The sequence below is a fragment of the Myxine glutinosa genome, chromosome 1 (genome assembly GCF_964187855.1).
Source record: "Myxine glutinosa chromosome 1, kmMyxGlut1.1, whole genome shotgun sequence".
Taxonomy (NCBI): Eukaryota; Metazoa; Chordata; class Myxini; order Myxiniformes; family Myxinidae; genus Myxine; species Myxine glutinosa.
In genome coordinates, this window is record NC_136261.1 from 224,976,423 (window position 1) to 224,999,052 (window position 22,630).

The window sequence follows — 22,630 nt, forward strand, 5'->3', positions numbered from 1 at the left end:
GTGGTGAGTGTTACAGAGGATGTAACGGGAGAGGGTGTGCGAGAAAGATGTGTGACGGACAGGTGCATGGGGAAAGAGTGCACTGTCAAAAGTAAGGAAGAGTGTACACCTGTGGTGAGTGTTACAGAGGGTGTAACGGGAGAGTGTGCGCGAGAAAGGTGTGTAATGGATGGGTGCATGAGGAAAGAGTGCGCTGTCGAGAGTAAGGGTGAGTGCGCTGTCAAGAGAGGAGGTGAGAGTAGTAAGAGTGACACGGAGCGTGAGTTGGTTGTGACAGGTGAGAAAGGAAGCACACCTGGAATGGTAGAGCGTGTGTGGGAATGCACGCTGGAATTGGTAGTGAGGCACGTGGTTGGGTGTGCGAGTGAGAGCACACCTGTGATTGTCACAGAGGAGGTGACCGAGGAGGGGGCGCGAAGAGGTGTGTTGGTGAGGTGTGCGAACGACGAATGTGTGCCAAAGTGTTCGGTGGTCAGGTGTGTGACCAAGTCTGTGAGCGGAATGAGTGTACTGAGGTGTGTAAGAGAAGGTACGACGAGGAGCATGGAAACGGCTGGATGTATGAGCAAGAAAGGGGTAGCGTATGCGTGTAAGCATGCAGGTGAGGCATCGATGGTAACCGGGTTAGCGGTTAGAACGACAGTTAGCCGAATCGGGCCCTCGGTGCGCGTCGGGCAGCTTCGCGTGCCGCGAGAACCAGCGGGGATCCGAGCCACGGCGGGTTCGAAAGGACCGCCGTACGCGATCCACGCTGGGCCTCGCTTTGAACGGCCGCGTCCGTGCTCCACTAGGCGGAGCGGGCAGCCCGATAGGAAGGGTCGTCATGGCGACCACTTTTTGTTGAGGCATTCCGGCAGGTCGAGATCGGGCCATGGGATGGCTCCGCGCCGAGGTGGTGCGTGGGACCTCGGCCCGGGTAAACCTCCCTCCCTGCAACGAATGCGGGACGTATCCAGCCGCTGGCGCCAAACAACCCGCATTCATGGCTTGGCTGTACGAAGCCGAGCTTTAGAAGGGAATTGGCGCACCGAGAGGATCTAATAAGTAGACGGGTGATGAGGTTAGTGTTTTGGACCCAAAATTAGAAAAAAACAAAATTTGATGATTGGCAAAGGATTGGCAGTAATGATTGGCAGATGATGGGTAGTGATTGGCAAATTTTTGATTTGTTGAAATTTGATGTGCAAAATTGGTAGTGGGAGATGCCCGATGTGGTGGGATGGCAACTCTGTCATCCCTCACAAACCTGGGGGGGCAAAGGAGCACTAGATTAGGGGGTGTATGGCAGTGAAAACTAGCCCGGGTGGGTTAGGATATTGTGTGTAGGGATCTAGCGAAGAGGACATTAGGTAACGTTAAGATTAGTTAATGACAATGATACCTGTAGTGGGGACGCAGGTAGATTAGAGTGGATGATAATGACGAGGGAGCGCAATAGTTTAAAGGGACGACTGGGAAGCGCAAGTTTCAGAGGGGAGTAGTTAGATGAGATGATGCTGTGTGAGAACTGGACAGGTGTGTGGAGCAGTGTATGAGTAGTGAGTGTTGTGGATCAGCGCGAATGCGCTTGGGGGAGAGAAGGGTGCAGGCGGCACCAAGTATGAGAGCACAGGTGAGCAAGTACAGGTGTGTGGAATACATGGAGTATTGGAATGAGTGGTGTGGAGAGAGTTGGAGTAAGTGGTACGGAGTGGTGTGCATGGTGCGAAGGTGTGGATGGGGGAAGAGTGGACCCCTTTCACGAGTACCCGGGGCGGGTAGTGTAAGTGTTAGGTAGAGGGTATAGGTAAATTGTGGTTGGATATTGGCATTTGTGGTGCGGTTGCAGAATGGTATTGTGGATGGGTGCATTGGTGTGGTGAAATTGGCTGGTCGTGTGGCCTGTTAGTATGAGTGTGAATGGTTGGGCACTCCGCCACTGTTAGATGTCGGCCAGGTGAGGCCGCAGGTGGGCTCTGGGAGCCTTTAGTGTCAGTGGGTGCCTGAGGATCCCGGGTGTGGATCGGGAGGCCCGTGCCAGAGAGGGCACTGAGGGCGTGAGAGTGCGAGAGGGCCTTCCCCAGTTAGTTAGGTTAGGGTGAGGAGCAGGTGAGCTCGGTAGGCAACAACAGTGGTGGAGGTGTGCAGGTGGGCGGACCAGCTAGGAGCGTCACACGACCCAGCCACCGAAATTGTGCGGGGGCACCGAGTGATGAATCGGGGGAGTGAGACCCCAACTTGAGAAGCACCACAGTTTGGTCAATGGGAATTGGTTTTTAGAACCCATAGTGTAAGTTGGCCAATGGATTGGCAGGGAAAGACCCCGGGTAATGTAAAGTTGTTAAAGTCATTTAGGAAATAGTTAGGATTGATGAACCTGTCGCACCATACGCAGCCACTTACCTGAGGTGATGATGATGACTCCACACCTGTGTTCCTTTGTTCTGTGTTGCAGGAAAGGAGAATTGCTGTGTGGATTTGTGAGACGCATCACGACGTGGATGAGACATTGGGGTGATTCCATCTCTCCCTCCTTAGGAGGGACTGATGATGAATTGGTGATGGCAAATTTTGATGTTGAGTTGGAGATGGCAAATTTTGATGAGAGTTGGAAATGGCAAATTTGATTGGTTAGGAGGGAGAGAAGACGAATTTGGTTTATGGGAGGAACGGGGAAGACAGTAGGGACGTTTGTTGATGTGTAAAGTAGATGTTGATGGGTAGTGTTGTGTTTTGTGGATACAGTAAGGGGTAAGGGAGGGGCAATGTAGGTTACCTGGTGGGGGGGGGGGGAGCGTACGGTAGGAACGTACCTGTCTCACCTGGTTCCCATGTGCCCCCAGTGTGCATTACCTTATATTGCATGCACTTTTGCGCCCTTACCACCTTACTCACTTGTCTTCTTTTGTCTCCCACCTCCGAGGATCTGGCTTTGGGGCAGAGAGAGAGGAGAGAGAGGTGCTGGCTCCGCAGTTGTGGGCCTGTACTTTCGCTGCTTGCTGCCTGGATCGATACACCATATGGACCGCAATTTTTGTGGCCGCCCACCATGGACCGCAGTTCTTTTGCGGGCAAGCACCACCCGTGGATGGCCCTCTGGGTCAACGTGGCACCTATGCCATACAGGTGAACCACTTTTAGTTGGCCCCCCTGACGGCCACAATTTAGAAATGGACGCGGTTGGCGCCTTTCTTTATTCCTAAAGAAGCCAGAAGGCCAAGTGCACTCCATGAAGGCAAGACCAGCGGCAGAATATCGGCCGGCTGTGACACCACCGGTGACCATGGACACTTGATTGTGCATTGTTATTGAACACTTTATTGGTGCACCGGATGGTGCTGACTGTACATAATGGGGTGGTGCTTTTGGTGCTTGGACGGGGTGCTCTGCACATTATTAAAGGCCGTAGGGCCACAGGGCACTCGTGGGTTGGTGTATCGATGCTGGCATGCGTGCTCTCTCTATGCATAACATCTGCATGTGTTCCTCAAAGAACAGGTCCTGGATCGTAGTGTAAATATCAGTCTTGTGTAAATGATGCTCCCTACCGGCTGTATGTTTAGTTTGAGGATGCTTTCCGCGATTCGGTTATCCTGTGGGTGTGTTTCTGTGAGGAGAAGGGTGCAACGTCGCAGGGGGACATATTTACTCATTTGTGAACATCTGTAAAACTGTCGCACTCAGGGTTGAGTTAATAGTAGAGGGAACTACATCTGAGTGCCACACTAACGTAGGTAAAAATTTATCGGGTCGGGAAGCCCCGAGGTAGAGAACGGTGCAATGTTGCGGATATGGGATTTGCATCCATCCATATCCGCTTGTAAATATTCCCCTATTTCCTCCATACTTCCCAACTATCCCCAATCCCCCATTCCCTAGTCCCATTTTCTGTAAACAACACTCTGTAGACCCGACCTCCCCCTATTTCCCCCATTAAATGTCGCATCCAGGTCCACCGCATCTCACGTAGACAACTATAGGACATCTTGCTAGTTATTCTTAGTTTATGTCAGTTAAGGACTCGTTTCCATTAATTCTGACTCTTCGTTGCACCAGAATGTGATTGTATGGCACCGTTAGGAAGTTTAGGACCTCCCAATACCTCCCCGCAGCTCTTCCTCACGGTTCAGCAACAACAACAACAACAACAACAGCGGCGGCGGCACGGGGAGTGTGCGTCCTCACTCCGGCTTGGTTGGTGGGGGGTGTTGGGAGGGCGCCAGGCCTTTCCAACGAGCCGCCATCGCACATGTGCTCGACGGGGTTACCAAGTAGGGGCTCGCTGTCAGCTCCTCGTCAAGGGCGGAGCCCGGTAACCCCCGCACCCAATAGAAGCGGCGGACCGATCCCATCTGGGGCGGAGCCAACGAGCCGAGGACGTGTCACTCCCCGCTGAGCATGCGCAGGAAGAGGGAGGTGACGTCAGATGCGCGCTGAGCTTGGAGAGAGAAGGACGCCACCTCCGAGCACTGTGACACCTCCCCGCATCTCTGGACTGGACCGTGCTTTATCCTGTCCCTGAGCCAATGTGCACCTTGTGCTATCGACTGCCTGTCCTTCCCTGCCATCAATCCCTGTGTAAGTCAGTCTTGTTCCGTTTGTCTGTGGTCTGTCTGGGATAGATAAGATTGTGTCTAAGTGCCTATCTCTTCTGTGTCTTTACCTCATTACCTTGTAATCTACCCCTTTTCTCCACCACTAATTATATCCTCCTCCGGAGGTCTTGAGAACTGTACCCCTTGCGTCGTTTCATTTATCCCAGTCGTTGTGTCCTTTCCATCATTGATTTAGCGTAGCGCGATTTGGCCAATGTTCGAGTGGAATCGGGTGAGTTGGGGGTAATCGGGTAAACTGTGCGAACACGGCGGCCATTCCGCTCGGTCAAGCAACATCTTAAGCCGTGTCCGGAACAATATGTTCCAAATTTCAGAAGTAAATGCTTTGTACATCGAGGTAATATGTTCCAAATTTCAGAAGTAAATGCTTTGTACATCGAGGTGATATGTTCCAAATTTCAGAAATAAATGCTTTGTACATCGAGGTAATATGTTCCAAATTTCAGAAGTAAATGCTTTGTACATCGAGGTAATATGTTCCAAATTTCAGAAGTAAATGCTTTGTACATCGAGGTGATATGTTCCAAATTTCAGAAGTAAATGGTTTGTACATCGAGGTAATATGTTCCAAATTTCAGAAGTAAATGCTTTGTACATCGAGGTAATATGTTCCAAATTTCAGAAGTAAATGCTTTGTACATCGAGGTGATATGTTCCAAATTTCAGAAGTAAATGGTTTGTACATCGAGGTAATATGTTCCAAATTTCAGAAGTAAATGCTTTGTACATCGAGGTGATATGTTCCAAATGTCAGAAGTAAATGCTTTGTACATCGAGGTGATATGTTCCAAATTTCAGAAGTAAATGCTTTATACATCGAAGTAATATGTTCCAAATGTCAGAAGTAAATGCTTTGTACATCGAGGTGATAGTTCCAAATTTCAGAAGTAAATGCTTTATACATCGAAGTAATATGTTCCAAATGTCAGAAATAAATGCTTTGTACATCGAGGTGATATGTTCCAAATGTCAGAAGTAAATGCTTTATACATCGAGGTGATATGTTCCAAATGTCAGAAGTAAATGCTTTGTACATCGAGGTAATATGTTCCAAATTTCAGAAGTAAATGCTTTGTACATCGAGGTAATATGTTCCAAATTTCAGAAATATATGCTTTGTACATCGAGGTCATATGTTCCAAATTTCAGAAGTAAATGCTTTGTACATCGAGGTAATATGTTCGAAATTTCAGAAGTAAATGCTTTGTACATCGAGGTGATATGTTCCAAATTTCAGAAATAAATGCTTTGTACATCGAGGTGATATGTTCCAAATTTCAGAAATAAATGCTTTGTACATCGAGGTAATATGTTCCAAATTTCAGAAGTAAATGCTTTGTACATCGAGGTAATATGTTCCAAATTTCAGAAGTAAATGCTTTGTACATCGAGGTGATATGTTCCAAATTTCAGAAGTAAATGGTTTGTACATCGAGGTAATATGTTCCAAATTTCAGAAATAAATGCTTTGTACATCGAGGTGATATGTTCCAAATTTCAGAAATAAATGCTTTGTACATCGAGGTGATATGTTCCAAATTTCAGAAGTAAATGGTTTGTACATCGAGGTGATATGTTCGAAATTTCAGAAGTAAATGCTTTGTACATCGAGGTGATATGTTCCAAATTTCAGAAGTAAATGCTTTGTACATCGAGGTGATATGTTCCAAATTTCAGAAGTAAATGGTTTGTACATCGAGGTGATATGTTCGAAATTTCAGAAGTAAATGCTTTGTACATCGAGGTAATATGTTCCAAATTTCAGAAATAAATGCTTTGTACATCGAGGTAATATGTTCCAAATTTCAGAAATAAATGCTTTGTACATCGAGGTGATATGTTCCAAATTTCAGAAATAAATGCTTTGTACATCGAGGTGATATGTTCGAAATTTCAGAAGTAAATGCTTTGTACATCGAGGTGATATGTTCCAAATTTCAGAAGTAAATGGTTTGTACATCGAGGTAATATGTTCCAAATTTCAGAAATAAATGCTTTGTACATCGAGGTGATATGTTCCAAATTTCAGAAATAAATGCTTTGTACATCGAGGTGATATGTTCCAAATTTCAGAAGGAAATGGTTTGTACATCGAGGTGATATGTTCCAAATTTCAGAAATAAATGCTTTGTACATCGAGGTAATATGTTCCAAATTTCAGAAGTAAATGGTTTGTACATCCAGGTGATATGTTCCAAATTTCAGAAATAAATGCTTTGTACATCGAGGTAATATGTTCCAAATTTCAGAAGTAAATGGTTTGTACATCCAGGTGATATGTTCCAAATTTCAGAAGTAAATGGTTTATACATCGAGGTGATATGTTCCAAATTTCAGAAGTAAATGGTTTGTACATCGAGGTGATATGTTCCAAATTTCAGAAGTAAATGCTTTATACATCGAAGTAATATGTTCCAAATGTCAGAAGTAAATGCTTTGTACATCGAGGTGATATGTTCCAAATGTCAGAAGTAAATGCTTTGTACATCGAGGTGATATGTTCCAAATGTCAGAAGTAAATGCTTTGTACATCGAGGTGATATGTTCCAAATTTCAGAAGTAAATGGTTTGTACATCGAGGTGATATGTTCCAAATTTCAGAAGTAAATGGTTTATACATCGAGGTGATATGTTCCAAATTTCAGAAGTAAATGGTTTATACATCGAGGTGATATGTTCCAAATTTCAGAAGTAAATGGTTTGTACATCGAGGTGATATGTTCCAAATTTCAGAAGTAAATGGTTTGTACATCGAGGTGATATGTTCCAAATTTCAGAAGTAAATGGTTTATACATCGAGGTGATATGTTCCAAATGTCAGAAGTAAATGCTTTGTACATCGAGGTGATATGTTCCAAATTTCAGAAGTAAATGCTTTGTACATCGAGGTGATATGTTCCAAATTTCAGAAGTAAATGCTTTGTACATCGAGGTGATATGTTCCAAATTTCAGAAGTAAATGCTTTATACATCGAAGTAATATGTTCCAAATGTCAGAAGTAAATGCTTTGTACATCGAGGTGATAGTTCCAAATTTCAGAAGTAAATGCTTTATACATCGAAGTAATATGTTCCAAATGTCAGAAATAAATGCTTTGTACATCGAGGTGATATGTTCCAAATTTCAGAAGTAAATGCTTTATACATCGAGGTGATATGTTCCAAATTTCAGAAGTAAATCGTTTATACATCGAGGTGATATGTTCCAAATTTCAGAAGTAAATGCTTTATACATCGAGGTGATATGTTCCAAATTTCAGAAGTAAATGCTTTATACATCGAGGTGATATGTTCCAAATGTCAGAAGTAAATGCTTTGTACATCGAGGTGATATGTTCCAAATGTCAGAAATAAATGGTTTGTACATCGAGGTGATATGTTCCAAATTTCAGAAGTAAATGGTTTATACATCGAGGTGATATGTTCCAAATTTCAGAAGTAAATGGTTTATACATCGAGGTGATATGTTCCAAATTTCAGAAGTAAATGGTTTATACATCGAGGTGATATGTTCCAAATTTCAGAAGTAAATGCTTTATACATCGAAGTAATATGTTCCAAATGTCAGAAATAAATGCTTTGTACATCGAGGTGATATGTTCCAAATGTCATAAATAAATGCTTTGTACATCGAGGTGATATGTTCCAAATGTCAGAAGTAAATGCTTTGTACATCGAAGGAATATGTTCCAAATGTCAGAAGTAAATGCTTTGTACATCGAGGTGATATGTTCCAAATGTCAGAAGTAAATGCTTTGTACATCGAGGTGATATGTTCCAAATGTCAGAAGTAAATGCTTTGTACATCGAGGTGATATGTTCCAAATTTCAGAAGTAAATGCTTTATACATCGAAGTAATATGTTCCAAATGTCAGAAGTAAATGCTTTGTACATCGAGGTGATATGTTCCAAATGTCAGAAGTAAATGCTTTGTACATCGAGGTGATATGTTCCAAATGTCAGAAGTAAATGCTTTGTACATCGAGGTGATATGTTCCAAATGTCAGAAGTAAATGCTTTGTACATCGAGGTGATATGTTCCAAATTTCAGAAGTAAATGCTTTGTACATCGAGGTGATATGTTCCAAATTTCAGAAGGAAATAGTTTGTACATCGAGGTAATATGTTCCAAATGTCAGAAATAAATGGTTTGTACATCGAGGTGATATGTTCCAAATGTCAGAAATAAATGGTTTGTACATCGAGGTGATTGTTCCAAATTTCAGAAATAAATGCTTTGTACATCGAGGTGATATGTTCCAAATTTCAGAAGTAAATCGTTTATACATCGAGGTGATATGTTCCAAATTTCAGAAGTAAATGGTTTCTACATCGAGGTGATATGTTCCAAATTTCAGAAGTAAATGGTTTATACATCGAGGTGATATGTTCCAAATTTCAGAAGTAAATGCTTTATACATCGAAGTAATATGTTCCAAATGTCAGAAATAAATGCTTTGTACATCGAGGTGATATGTTCCAAATGTCAGAAATAAATGCTTTGTACATCGAGGTGATATGTTCCAAATGTCAGAAGTAAATGCTTTGTACATCGAAGGAATATGTTCCAAATTTCAGAAATAAATGCTTTGTACATCGAGGTGATATGTTCCAAATGTCAGAAGTAAATGCTTTGTACATCGAAGGAATATGTTCCAAATGTCAGAAGTAAATGCTTTGTACATCGAGGTAATATGTTCCAAATTTCAGAAATAAATGCTTTATACATCGAGGTGATATGTTCCAAATGTCAGAAATAAATGCTTTGTACATCGAGGTAATATGTTCCAAATTTCAGAAATAAATGCTTTGTACATCGAAGGAATATGTTCCAAATGTCAGAAGTAAATGCTTTGTACATCGAGGTGATATGTTCCAAATGTCAGAAATAAATGCTTTATACATCGAGGTGATATGTTCCAAATGTCAGAAATAAATGCTTTGTACATCGAGGTAATATGTTCCAAATTTCAGAAATAAATGCTTTGTACATCGAAGGAATATGTTCCAAATGTCAGAAGTAAATGCTTTGTACATCGAGGTGATATGTTCCAAATGTCAGAAATAAATGCTTTATACATCGAGGTGATATGTTCCAAATGTCAGAAGTAAATGCTTTGTACATCGAGGTAATATGTTCCAAATTTCAGAAGTAAATGCTTTGTACATCGAGGTGATATGTTCCAAATTTCAGAAATAAATGCTTTGTACATCGAGGTGATATGTTCCAAATGTCAGAAGTAAATGCTTTGTACATCGAGGTGATATGTTCCAAATGTCAGAAGTAAATGCTTTGTACATCGAGGTGATATGTTCCAAATGTCAGAAATAAATGCTTTATACATCGAGGTGATATGTTCCAAATGTCAGAAATAAATGCTTTGTACATCGAGGTCATATGTTCCAAATTTCAGAAATAAATGCTTTATACATCGAGGTGATATGTTCCAAATGTCAGAAATAAATGCTTCCTCATTCTTGAGTTATATTTAGAAAACCCTCGAAATCACGTTGGTGATCTGTCCATCCGTCCGCTACCCAAAATGTGTTGGTGTTCATATCTCAGGGCTATATATTGAAAGTAGCTGAAACTTCGAATATACATCGGCCAATAGGTCTAGTTAATGGCTTTCTAAACAATTTCCACCAAAGTGCAATAGTTTTTGCTTGGCTCGTAGGGGGAACCCAAAAAAGTTGGACATAGAAAAATTTCGACTCTGGTAGTAATCAATATAGTATGTTTTCTTTGTTCAGGATTGGATTGATACCGTATTTCATGATGAGCAATGGGAGAGATGGTTTACAGAATCGGACCAGGATTCCCATATACAGACCACAGTAAATAGGTTGGTTTTAATTCGTGTAATTTAATTGATGTATGTGATGTATCCATGCATTTTGTTTTATCTCTCGTTGTGATGGCCACTTATAGTGGCCATGAAAATGAAGGACATTCTTGGGAAAAAGCCAGAGGACGAGAGTGGAAGAGAGAGAGAGAGAGTGGAAGAGAGAGAGAGAGAGAGAGAGAGAGAGAGAGAGAGAGAGAGAGAGAGAGAGAGAGAGAGTGGAAGAGAGAGAGAGAGAGTGGAAGAGAGAGAGAGAGGAAGAGAGAGAGAGTGGACTAGAGAGAGTGAGAGAGAGAGAGAGAGAGTGGAAGAGAGAGTGAGAGAGTGAGAGAGTGAGAGAGTGAGAGAGTGAGAGAGTGAGAGTGAGAGTGAGAGAGAGAGAGAGAGAGAGAGAGAGAGAGAGAGAGAGAGAGAGAGAGAGAGAGAGAGAGAGAGAGAGAGAGAGAGAGACAGAACACGAGAAGGGGAAGGGGAGGGGGAGAGTGAGAGAAAGGGGAGAGAGGAGGGAGGGGGATGGAGAGAGAGGGAAGAGAGGAGGGGGAGAGGGAGAGAGGGAAACAAGAGTCATTTGAAGATTGCATGAGATGATGTCTGATGTTTTACTTTAATTAAGATAATTTTGTCTAAACATGGCAACTCCTCCACCGATTTTGTACCAAATGTACTGTCGTGGGCAAAAATATTGGCACCCTTGCACTTTTTCAAATAATGCACTATTTCTTTCAGAAAATTGCTGAAATTAAAATATATTTTGGTATCCACATATGTATTTCTTTAGTTTGCAATGGAACAAAACAAAAAAGTTGAAAAAATACGAAATCTTAGCTTATTCCACACATAAATCCTAAAATGGCCTGGACAATATTATTGGCACCTTTTAGAAGTTGTTAGAAATAATTGGATTTCAAGCAGGTGATTCTCCCTTACTTTGGAATTGAACTCACCTGTGGTGAGTTGCAGGTGCCTGCAATATAAAAATCACCTGTTCAATCAGTTTGAATGGAGAAAAGGTGTCATTCTGCTGTTTTGTGTCACTGTGTGTACCGCAATGAGCATGGAGAAAAGAAAGAAAACCAGAGAATTGTCTGGGAAGGTCAGACACAAGATTGTAGCCAAGCATGGATAAGCTCAATGTTACAAGTCCATATCCAGAGACCTTGATGTTTCTGTGTCCACCGTACGCAATGTTATCAGGAAGTTTAAGGCCCCTGGCAGTATAGCCAACCTCCCTGGATGTGGCCGCAAGAGAAAACTTGATCGAAGATTGCAGCGAAGGATTGTTCGAATGGTGGAGAAAGCACCTCGATCAACTGCTAAACAGATTCAAGCTGACCTTCAAACACAAGGTAATACAGTTTCAACTCGCACCATCCGTCGCCAACTCGATGAAAGGGTGTTATATGGTAGGAAACCCAGGAGGGCCCCACTGTTGAGAAAGAGACATAAGAAAGCCCGACTGGAGTTGCCAAAACACACCTGAACAAGACAAAATCCTTCTGGGAGAATGCCCTGTGGACAGATGAGACCAAATTCGAGCTTTTTGGTGAAGAATATCATCTCTATGTTTACAGAAAACAAAATGAAGCCTTCAAAGAAAAGAACACCTTCCCTACAGTCAAACATGGAGGAGGTTCAGTGATGTTTTAGGGGTTGCTGTGCTGCCTCTGGCACTGGGTGCCTTGAATGTGTTCTTGGCATCATGAAATCAGGAGATTACCAAGGAATTTTAGAGTGCAATGTTCAACCCAGTGTCAGAAAGCTGGGTCTCCGTCGAAGGACATGGGCCTTGCAGCAGAACAATGACCCCAAACACGCTTTAAAAAGCACCCAGGAATTGTTCAAGACAAAACGCTGAACTGTTCTGAAGTGGCCAGCAATGGGTCCAGATCTAAATCCCATTGAACACCTGTGGGGAGATCTGAAAACAGCAGTTGGGAGAAGGCACCTTCAAAACTGGGAGAACTGGTGCAGTTTTTTTTTTTTTTTTTTTTTTTTTTTTTTTGTTCCTAAAATCCTGCTCTGCCGCTCTATCTCACCCTCTCTCTGTTCTTTTCACCCTATCTTTTGCTCAAGGTCATCTGCCAGCATCCTGGAAATCAGCTAACATTACCGCTTTACACAAAAAAGGTGCAAAAACAGATCCTTGCAACTACAGACCAATCAGCCTGCTCCCAATTATCAGCAAAGTCATGGAATCCATCATTGCTTCGGATATGAAATCTTTCCTCTTCTCCAATGGCTTGATCTCTGATCATCAATTTGGTTTCAGACCAGGTCACTCTACTCTGGACATGCTGCTTCTGCTGTCTCAACAATGGATGGAGGTCCTCAATGCCAAACAGGAAATCAGAGCTGTCTCCCTTGACATATCAAGGGCCTTTGATACGGTCTGGCACCCAGCTCTGCTCACCAAACTCTCCTCCTATGGTATCCATGGAAATCTCCATGCATGGCTTGCGGACTTCCTCTCTGGTCGTAGTCAACGTGTGGCCCTGAATGGATTTCTCTCATCTCCCCTTCCTGTTCAGGCTGGAGTTCCCCAAGGAAGTGTGCTGGGCCCTGTGCTTTTTCTGGTCTTTATCAATGATCTCTCTGACTCTCTGGAAAATCCTCTCTATCTCTTTGCTGATGACTCCACTCTCTGCCGCTCCATTCCTCTTCCCTCAGATCGGCAGTCTGCAGCCTCCTCACTCTCTGAAGACCTGGACAAAATCACAGACTGGTCAAACAAGTGGAACATGTCTTTCAATCCTGCCAAATCTCACTCTCTTACTATGTCTCTCCGAAAAGATCGACTGGACAACCCTCCCATCTACTTTCTCAACAATCCTCTCCAAGAAGTTCTGTCACTCAAGCTTTTGGGTCTCACTATCTGCCATGATCTTTCTTGGGAAAACCACATTTCCAAGCTGGCCTCCAAAGCCAGTCGCCGACTGGGCATCCTCCGTCGTGCGAAGTCCTTCCTCGGCACACCTGAGCTCCTCACCACATACAAGGCTTTCATCCGCAGCTCAATGGAATACTGTTCTCCCCTATGGGCTGGTGCTCCTGCCTCACACCTGGCTCGGCTTCACGCTGTTGAATCCAAAGCTTTCAAAATCATTGGAATCTCCCGCGATGAAGCTATCTCTGAGGGCCTTTCACTCACTCACCGCAGGCAGGTAGGTGGTCTTTCTGTCTTCTACCGACTCCTCTCCGGCCTTGCTCCCCCAGCTCTCTCTGTGCTCTGTCCCCCAAATATTCCTACAGGTCGCACAAGATCTGCCAGCAACCCTCTGATGGTTAAACTGCCGAAATCTCGGCTCTCTGCTCACCTTCACTCTTTCATTCCTCTTTTCTCCCGCCTGTGGAACAAACTCCCACACTCCCTTCAATCCCTCTCCTCCCTCCAGGTCTTTAAAACAGCTGTTCACCACCATCTCTTATCTTCCCCCATCCATAACCTTGATCTTTTCTACCCCCACTAATTCACCCCAGATCCACCTTGTTTGAAATTCCAACTTATTTCCTGGAAATCCTGGCAGTGTCCATATGTTTATACCTCTCCCACCCCCCCCCCCCCTTCACATGCCTCCCCCCCTTCACATGCCTCCCCCCCTTCACATGCCTCCCCCCCAAAGCCCTCTCCCTCCCACAGATCTCTCGATGTCTCCATGTCTCTCGGTCCCTGCTCTCAAATGTTGTGTTTGTGTCCTTCCCCCTCTCTCCCCATCTTGTCTACCGCTCCCGATGTTATTTGTTTTATGTGTCTGTTTGTCTTTCTGTGTGATTAATGTTCGCTCTTTCACGAGCCTCGATCTTGTATACAAAAAAAAAAAAAAAAAAAAAAAAAAGGTTCTGTAATATTAACAGTGAAATAAAGAATTGTGGAGACCAAATACTTTTTGTCAATTTCAACTTATTTTTCGAGAAAATTGTGAGGTATTTGAAAAAAGTGCAAGGGGGCCAATATTTTCTGGCCACGACTGTAATAGAGCAGACCTAGTATCAGGTGCTTGCATTTTCACCTGTGGACTTCCTCAGGTGTTGGTACCAGCAAACACCTTTTTGTTGCACAATGTGTAACCTTGTACCGTCATTGTTTTATTGTATCGTCACTATACCTAATTAATAATTAGTTTTAGTTAGTGTGTGCTTTTTCTTTATTTTGTCCGGCATAAACTGTACGGTGAACCCATCTTCCGTAAACACACATGATATACATACATAGACAATACTGCAGATACAATTTTGTAATTTATAATACAATAGTTATCGCGAAATTTGTTGTTTTTTCACTTTATTAATTCTGCTGTTTAAGGTAAACTTCTGCGAAATTGAAAGTCCAAATCTATGGGATCACTAACTGTGATGTGTAATTGTCAATAGTTTCTAATTGTCCAACAGGATAATACAGGAGTGTTTATATTTTTGAAGAATTATTTTTATTCGCGACGGATAATGTCGATCTCCGTCGGCAGACAGGTACAACAATGGATGGAAATAACAGAATATTGATCAATACCGTGGGAAGCAAGAAGCTGACGTTTACAGGTGTTCGCTTACCTTTGAGCTACCTCACCTGGATTAAATTCCCGACCTGACTATATCTACCGTCAGAATGGTGTTTCACAGGAAGTGAAAAAGTTCACCTTTTTCCCTCGGATAAAGGTTGAGCCGGAGACTCGTCCGCGAGCATTAGACATGGATGTTAAAAATCCCACGTTCACCTTGGCAAAGACGAGACGAGCTATCAGCACCTGGCAAAATTCCTACCCTGACCACTGCTGGAAAGGCAAAGGCAAACTACCTAGTGTAACCTTGCCGTAGGGCTGGCTTTGGCAGCATTGAATCTGCCTTTGGACAGACAGACACACTCCAATTACCATATTTTATACATAAACCTGGTCTTTGGCTTAAGATCTTGGTGTCGTGAGTTCAAATCCCTGTTGGGATTTCTTCTGAAGTCATCAAAATGAACAGCAGCTTCTACTATAAAAGCAAGAGTTGTCATACTTTTTGTGTCCATTAATTACATACGCCTATTAATCAATTACATACGTCTATTAATCACATACGTACTATTGAAATGTACCTTTTGACTCTTTAGACTGTTGAGACCCCTTCGACTTTGGAAGACCCTTTAAGACCCCCAAAGACCCAGAGGACCTAAACGTCCCCAAGGACCCATAAGACCCCAAAGAGCCAAAAATTCCTGAGGACCCAAAACACCCAGATGACCCAAAAGTTCCTGAGGACCCCAAAAACCCAAATGACCCAAAAATTCCTGAGGACACAAAAGACCCAAATGACCCAAAAGTCCCTGAGGACCTAGAATATCCACATGACCCAAAAGTTTCCGAGGACCCAATAGACCCAAAGATTAATGAGGACTCAAAAGAACCAAAACTTCCGGAGGACCCAGAAGACCCAAAAGTACCTGAGGACCCAAAATACCCAAAAGTTCCCAAGGACCTAAAAGACCCAGATAACCCAAAAGTCCCTGAAGACCTAAAAGATCCAGATGACCCAAAAGTCCCCAAGGACCCAAAAGTCCCCGAGGACCCAAAAGACCCAAAAGTTTCTGAGGACCGAAAAGTTTCTGAGGCATGCAGGTATACGACAAGGTGGTGAAGACCAATGAAAATTTGGTCCAATAGATCAACGGGCCCCCTGGTACTGGAAACAGGGGGCACTGCATCAGCAGCACAGCTGTGCTCGGAGCAATGATGCAACGAACAGCCACAGGCTGCATACGAAATCCTCCCCCTATTTATGTGGAATTGGTCACTGGCTTTGACAACAATCCAAATTTTTTTTATTACAGAACCTAACCATTCAAAAAGCTACATATATCAAACAGATTGAAATAGAGCACGTCGCCACCATTAGAGCTTTTGCATTGCATCAGATATGGTAATAAATGTGAATTGTCGCTCCCAGGTTGCCAACTCGATGACAGAAGACGCCATTTGCATTTTCCCAACACCATTCCTACGCCATTTATAAACTCATGCGGGCACGAACAACTTGCTGGTAATAACGACACAGCAATAATGTATTATTTACATTGAAATATAGTCCTGATTTCTCACTTGTCCTCTCATTCTTTTGATTTCTCATTTTGAAGCGACTAAGAATTCTGATCACACATCTCGCTGTTAGAAGTCAACCAATGGACGTTTCATTACTTCGACTAACAACATTCTAACTCCTCAAATTGCTTCTAATTACTGGCGAACCCTCGTCACGTCCAGGGCACCACTCTCCCATCACTCACCGATCCATCATCGGAGCGCTTCTTGAACACAGAAACCGAAGACATTGTAGACCCAGGTCACTCTTCTTCTTTTGTTATTCCTCCTTCACGCTACGATTTGTACAACTCTTCTTCAGTCCAGCAGCACAATTGGTCTTCTCTTCCAATGATTTTGCAATTAGTTGAATCTCACTGCTGTACGTTTTATTACTATTTTGTAAATTTTTAGCATATTTTTGTGCCTTCTTTTGTAGATAAATAACTTTTATTTTTTCATTACCAGACTATCCTTCTTCAATTGTTGTATTCTTCACTCATCTTTTTCTATCACACTTTTCATTTGCATTTCCTACTTTTATTCTGGATCCAGTGAACACCAGCCTCTGAGGCTCACCATAGGATTACTGAACTTATCGAGGTTCCCAATGTTGGATCAGATATGCCCAAAGCTCATTGCCCTGGATAACTTGCCAGAGCTTTAGGAGCCTCAAGGGTATTCGGGTCACATTGGGAGGGAGTGGAGTTCGTCTCATAAAGCTGTAGAATACGGTGAATGTTTTACTGCGTTGCTGGAATCTATGCACGTGTTGTTATTGGATGAGTGATGATGCCTGGGGATACAGACTTCCGGTGAATCAGAATCCCTTACGATGCAATGATTTCTCACATCTTGCTGGAATTATTTTGGGTTGAGCGAAAGCATCTCCTTCCATTTGACAAACTTTAAAAAGCGAGTTCTCCTTTGCTGGAACAGAAATCCAAATGTAACTATTGCATAATTATATTTATATTCTTAATTATTTAATTTTATATTAATTATATATTATACTAGCGGAAAGCACCCGGCGTTGCCCGGGTTCTTTTTGAATGAATTTACTACTATAATTCAGATTTTACTCGCGGCTGGAGAAGATTGACTACTATAATTCAGCTCAGCTTTTATTTGCGAAATGGGCCCAGCCCGGCCGATGCGGCCTCGACCGGCCTCGCCACCTAGCCTATAACCTTCCCGGGGCCTGTCCCGACATTTTTAGTTCTTTTTGAATGAATTTACTACAAAAATTCAGCTTTTACTCGCGGCTGGAGAAGATCGACTACTATACTACAGCTCAGCTTTTAATTGCGAAATGGGCCCGGCCCGGCCGAGGTGGGCCTCGACTGGCCTCGCCACCTAGCCTAAAACCTTCCTGGGGCCCGTCCCGACATTTTTGTGTTGGAGGTTTCTTCCTATCTTTCACCGTTCAAGAGATTAGCTTGCGCAGACAAACAAACAAAAACTTTCTTTTACATATATACAGACTTGGCATTTAATATGGAATATTTTTTTTTTCTTGACTTGGGTTTATTTTCTTAACTCAGTATATCAATCTGGTGAGTTTCTTTTACACTTTCGTGATTTATTTGTAAAAAGAACCATGTCACTGATTGTCTGTCGCAGCAAGAAGTCAACAACAGGATTATATCACAGGTGGCGTGGCAAAATGTACAGACAGGTGCATTTGATGATTGGCTTCACAGTCGGGTATACAAGGGTTGTTGCGTTCTGTATTAGTGGAAAACAACTGCTGCACGTCTCCAAAAGTTATTGCCGCTTCCTCTGGAGATGGTCCGTCAACTCGACAATGCTGTTTGTCATGGAGTGGTGGCTTTACGAAATTACGGCATGAAACAGCGTGCTATTGCTCGGCAGTATGGCATCACTCAAGGTCAGGTGTCAAAGATCCTGAAACAAAATGCTCAGAGGGGGTATCCCTCCTCCAATACCGAGGCCAGGACGTCCCCGCAGAACCACAAGGAGGGATGATCGCCAGCTGCACCGGTTAGTCCGCAATGGCCGTACCAAGTCAGCTAATCGGCTTAGGGCTGAGTGGCAGCAACTGACAAATGTGCCTGTATCCAGAAGGCGAGTCAACCAACGACTGGTTCAAGCAGGCTATCGTGCCAGGCGTCCCCTGAGAAAGCCACGCCTGACCAGACAACACCGCCAGCGCCGATTGCAGTGGGCCAGAGAGCACCGTCAATGGCAGCCAGGACACTGGAATCACGTGATCTTCAGTGACGAGTCTAGATTTCTGGTCTATCGTCAAGATGGCCGCGTCCGAGTGCGCAGACAAGTGCATGAAGCCTACAACAAAGATTGTATAGTGCCAAGAGTCCAAGCTGGAGGTGGTGGGGTGACCGTTTGGGCTGCTTTTCATGCAGGGGGCAAAACTGACCTGGTTGTTCTGAATGGAAACCTGAACCATTTCAAGTACAGGGCCATTCTGGAAGAAACATTGCTTCCATTTGCTCATGCAGCCTTTCGAGGAAACTTTGTCTTCCAAGATGACAATGCACGGCCTCATCGTGCTCGCATGATACAACACTTTCTTGCTGACCGTGGTGTAGAGCATATGGAGTGGCCTGCCATGTCCCCGGATATGAATCCGATGGAGAACTTGTGGGCAGAATTAACGCGTCAAATCGACCACTTGGACCAGCAGCCTACCTCTGTGCGTGAATTGCAGCAGGCTATTGTCACTGCATGGCAAGCGATTCCTGTGCAAACCTTGGCAAATCTCGTGAACAGCACGCCTCAACGTGTACGTGCTCTCCTGAATGCTCGTGGGGGTTACACGAAGTAGTGAACTGTAATTTTACTGTCCGTAATCCGTCGTAATTAAACTTTTGTTTTTGTTTAAAAATTTTTTGGCTAATGTGCAAAATAAAGAGATACTTCTGGAAAACGTACAGAAGTTTAACACAGTACTGTCCATGAATTGAGTTCGATATCAGTTTACATCACTTTTGAAGGATCAATTTATTTGCTTCGAAATGTCAAATGTGGTTTTTGTTTCTTTGAAAGGTCACACTAACAAAATCTAGAATAATTTCAACATAATTCCAATGAACTTTTGGTTCTAAGACATCTTGAAAAGTAAGTTAACCCCCACAAAAAAATATTCCATATTAAATGCCAAGTCTGTATATAGATTAATTATATTATATTAATATTAATATTATAATATTAATAATAATATTACATTATATTAATTTTATTCTTATGTTTATTAATTATTATAATTTTATTTATTTATATTCTATTTATTTTGTATTGCTATTGCATAATTCTATTTATCTTCTTAATTATTTAATTTTCTATTAATTTCATTAATTATATATTATATTAATGTTAATATTATAATATTAATAATAATATTATATTATATTAATTTTATTCTTATTATATTTATTAAATATTAGAATTTTATTTATAATTTTATTTATTTCTATTCTATTTATTTTGTATTGCTATTGCATAATTCTATTTATCTTCTTAATTATTTAATTTTATATTAATTTCATTAATTATATGTTATATTAATATTAATATTAAAATATTAATAATAATATTATATTATATTAATTTTATTCTTATTATATTTATTAATTATTAGAATTTTATTTATTTTTATTTATATATTTATTCATTTATATTTATTTATATTCTATTTATTTTGTATTGCTATTGCATAATTTTATTTATATTCATAATTATTTAATTTTATATTAATTTATATTAATTATATATCATATTTATTATATTGTATTATATTAATATTAATATTATAATATTAATAATAATATTATATTAGATTAATTTTATTCTTATTATATTTATTAATTATTATAATTTGATTTATTTTTATTTATATATTTATTTATTTTTATTTATATATTTATTTATTTTTATTTATATATTTATTTATTTTTATTTTATTTATTTCGTATTGCTATTACATAATGTAACTAATATATATTGTATAATTGCATATTCCAATGCCAAATAAAACTAATTTTAGCATTTCAGATGGTGAAAGAGGTGAGGCTGGAGATTGGGGATAAACAAAAGTAAAGCAGAAGCTAAACCACTGAGTGCTGCTGTTCTATGTTTGGAGTGACGGCTTGTGCAGCCTTATCCTCTTAGCAAAAGCTAATCTCTTACAAGGACAGTTGAATGTGTTGATGAATGTGGTTCCACAAGTTTTATCCATCAACATTTTATCTCAATTTATCACATGAAAAACCAGGCTGAACCAGTTGACCCAAAATACCATAGCAATAATGTATTATCGATAAACGATTGACCATTGGCAGAAATGTGTGGACCACAGTGGTGAATATGTTGAGAAATAAATTTGCACCTTGGGACAATAAAGATTGATGTTAGCATCAGCCTTCGTTTCATTTAAATATCTTTACCTGTTTTTGGAGAAGAAAGAAAACCCAGGAAGCATTGCTTTTCAGCACGGCCTTGTACATGGTAAATGAAATGCTAGCCATGGTATATTTCCCCCCTTTATGGCACACCCTTGCCCCACCCATTTACAAAGAATGGCCATATGGTATACTTTCCCTTTAAAAACTACTACCCAATTGTAGACTTTCCTCTCAGAAGAACGACCATCCAGTAAATTTCGATGAAGTTCTGAGGTTGCTCCTCCATTTGACAAAGCACTGGTTTTTCCCTTCCATTTTAGTGTCAGGAAGGGCATCCGGCCATAAAAACATTGCCTCAAACAGGAAACCATGATTGTCATGGGGCCCGCAAGGCTAACCCCCGCTCTTGCGGGGAAAATGGCCTTAAAACGATCATTCATTTTAGTGAGCTTAGCATCGATAAACAACTTGTTCTGCTTTCCAAGCATTCAGAAAGCTATGGATGCACGAGAAAAATTGCATGCGACAGTTATGTGTTGGCGCATGGTATAATAAGTACCTCTGACAACCAGTTTGGCTAATCTTTGAAAACCAGAATGACTTCTGATTTGGACACATTGGATGCTGCTCCTTTTGACAGCAGTGGTTGATCCGATGCCCTGACCAACACGCAAGAGGTTAGCGCTATCTCTCGAGCCTTTTACAAGATCTGGCATCCAGCCTTGATTGCAAAGTGGTCGTAGTTAGGCAGTTAAGAGGAAGCATCGTTCATTTTTTCAGGAAAGCACCAAATTTGGCACAGATGTAGTATGGACCTATACAATTGTTTTCCTGAGGGGCGCCCAAAAATTCAAAAATTTTGAAATTAAAATTAAATCCTGAGGGGCGCCGTGAAAAAGGGGAGAAAACGGGTATTGATTCGAACTGTAGATTCTGATATTGTGGTCTTGGCAATAGCACACTACTTTACCTACCAGTCACACGGTGTGGAGGAACTCTGGATTGCCATTGGCACTGGTAAAAGCTACCGCTACCTTGCCATCCATAAAATTGCCACCGGCCTTGGCCGCAGGAAGTCCGAGTCTTTGCCATTATTTCATGCCTTCACTGGCTGCGACACAGTGTCATTTTTTGCCCAAATCGGGAAAAAGACAGCCTGGAAGGCTTGGGAGGCATACCCCAGCATCACGCAGACCTTTCATGCTCTCGCTTATAGGCCATCTGTGGACGCTATTACTATGGAACTACAGAGCATAGAAAGATATGTTGCCATCCTCGATGACCGGACTACCGAGATAAAGACAGTGAATGACATGCGCCGACACTTGTTCACGAAGAAGGCAAGAACAATTGATCACATTCCCCCAACAGCAGACGCCTTCGAACAACACCCAAAACGTGCATGTTTTCAGGCTGGACATGTATGGAGTCAGGCACTTGTGCCCTACCCAGAACTTCCATCACCAGCTGATTGGGGCTGGATGAAAACAGGGACTTCTTGGACACCAATTTGGACCACAATACCACTGATACAGGAGGCATGTTCAGAGCTTACAAGCTGCCATTGTAAGTCGGCCTGTAAAGGCAACTGTAAATGCTCCAGGGCAAATCTGCCCTGCACATCACTGTGTGACTGCGATGGACAGTGCTTGTAGTACTACGCGTCTGTGCGAGAGCCTCCACCTTTCAAGTGCCGACAATATTTTAAGTTAAAACTGCAACTGTGTGTAACTTTGATTAATTAATACCA

The 22,630-nt window shown here is 42.0% G+C and overlaps 1 protein-coding gene across 1 annotated transcript in view; it reads right to left on the minus strand.

Annotated features, from left to right (window-relative positions):
• The window catches only part of LOC137418391 (beta-arrestin-1-like), a 71,769-nt gene extending 55,023 nt beyond the window's left edge, over positions 1 to 16,746 (minus strand). The window contains exon 1 of the mRNA XM_078773909.1: positions 16,702 to 16,746. Coding sequence (XP_078630035.1) covers positions 16,702 to 16,746 — 45 coding nt within the window. The remainder of the gene's footprint in view (positions 1 to 16,701) is intronic.
• Between the last annotated feature and the right edge of the window lie 5,884 nt (positions 16,747 to 22,630).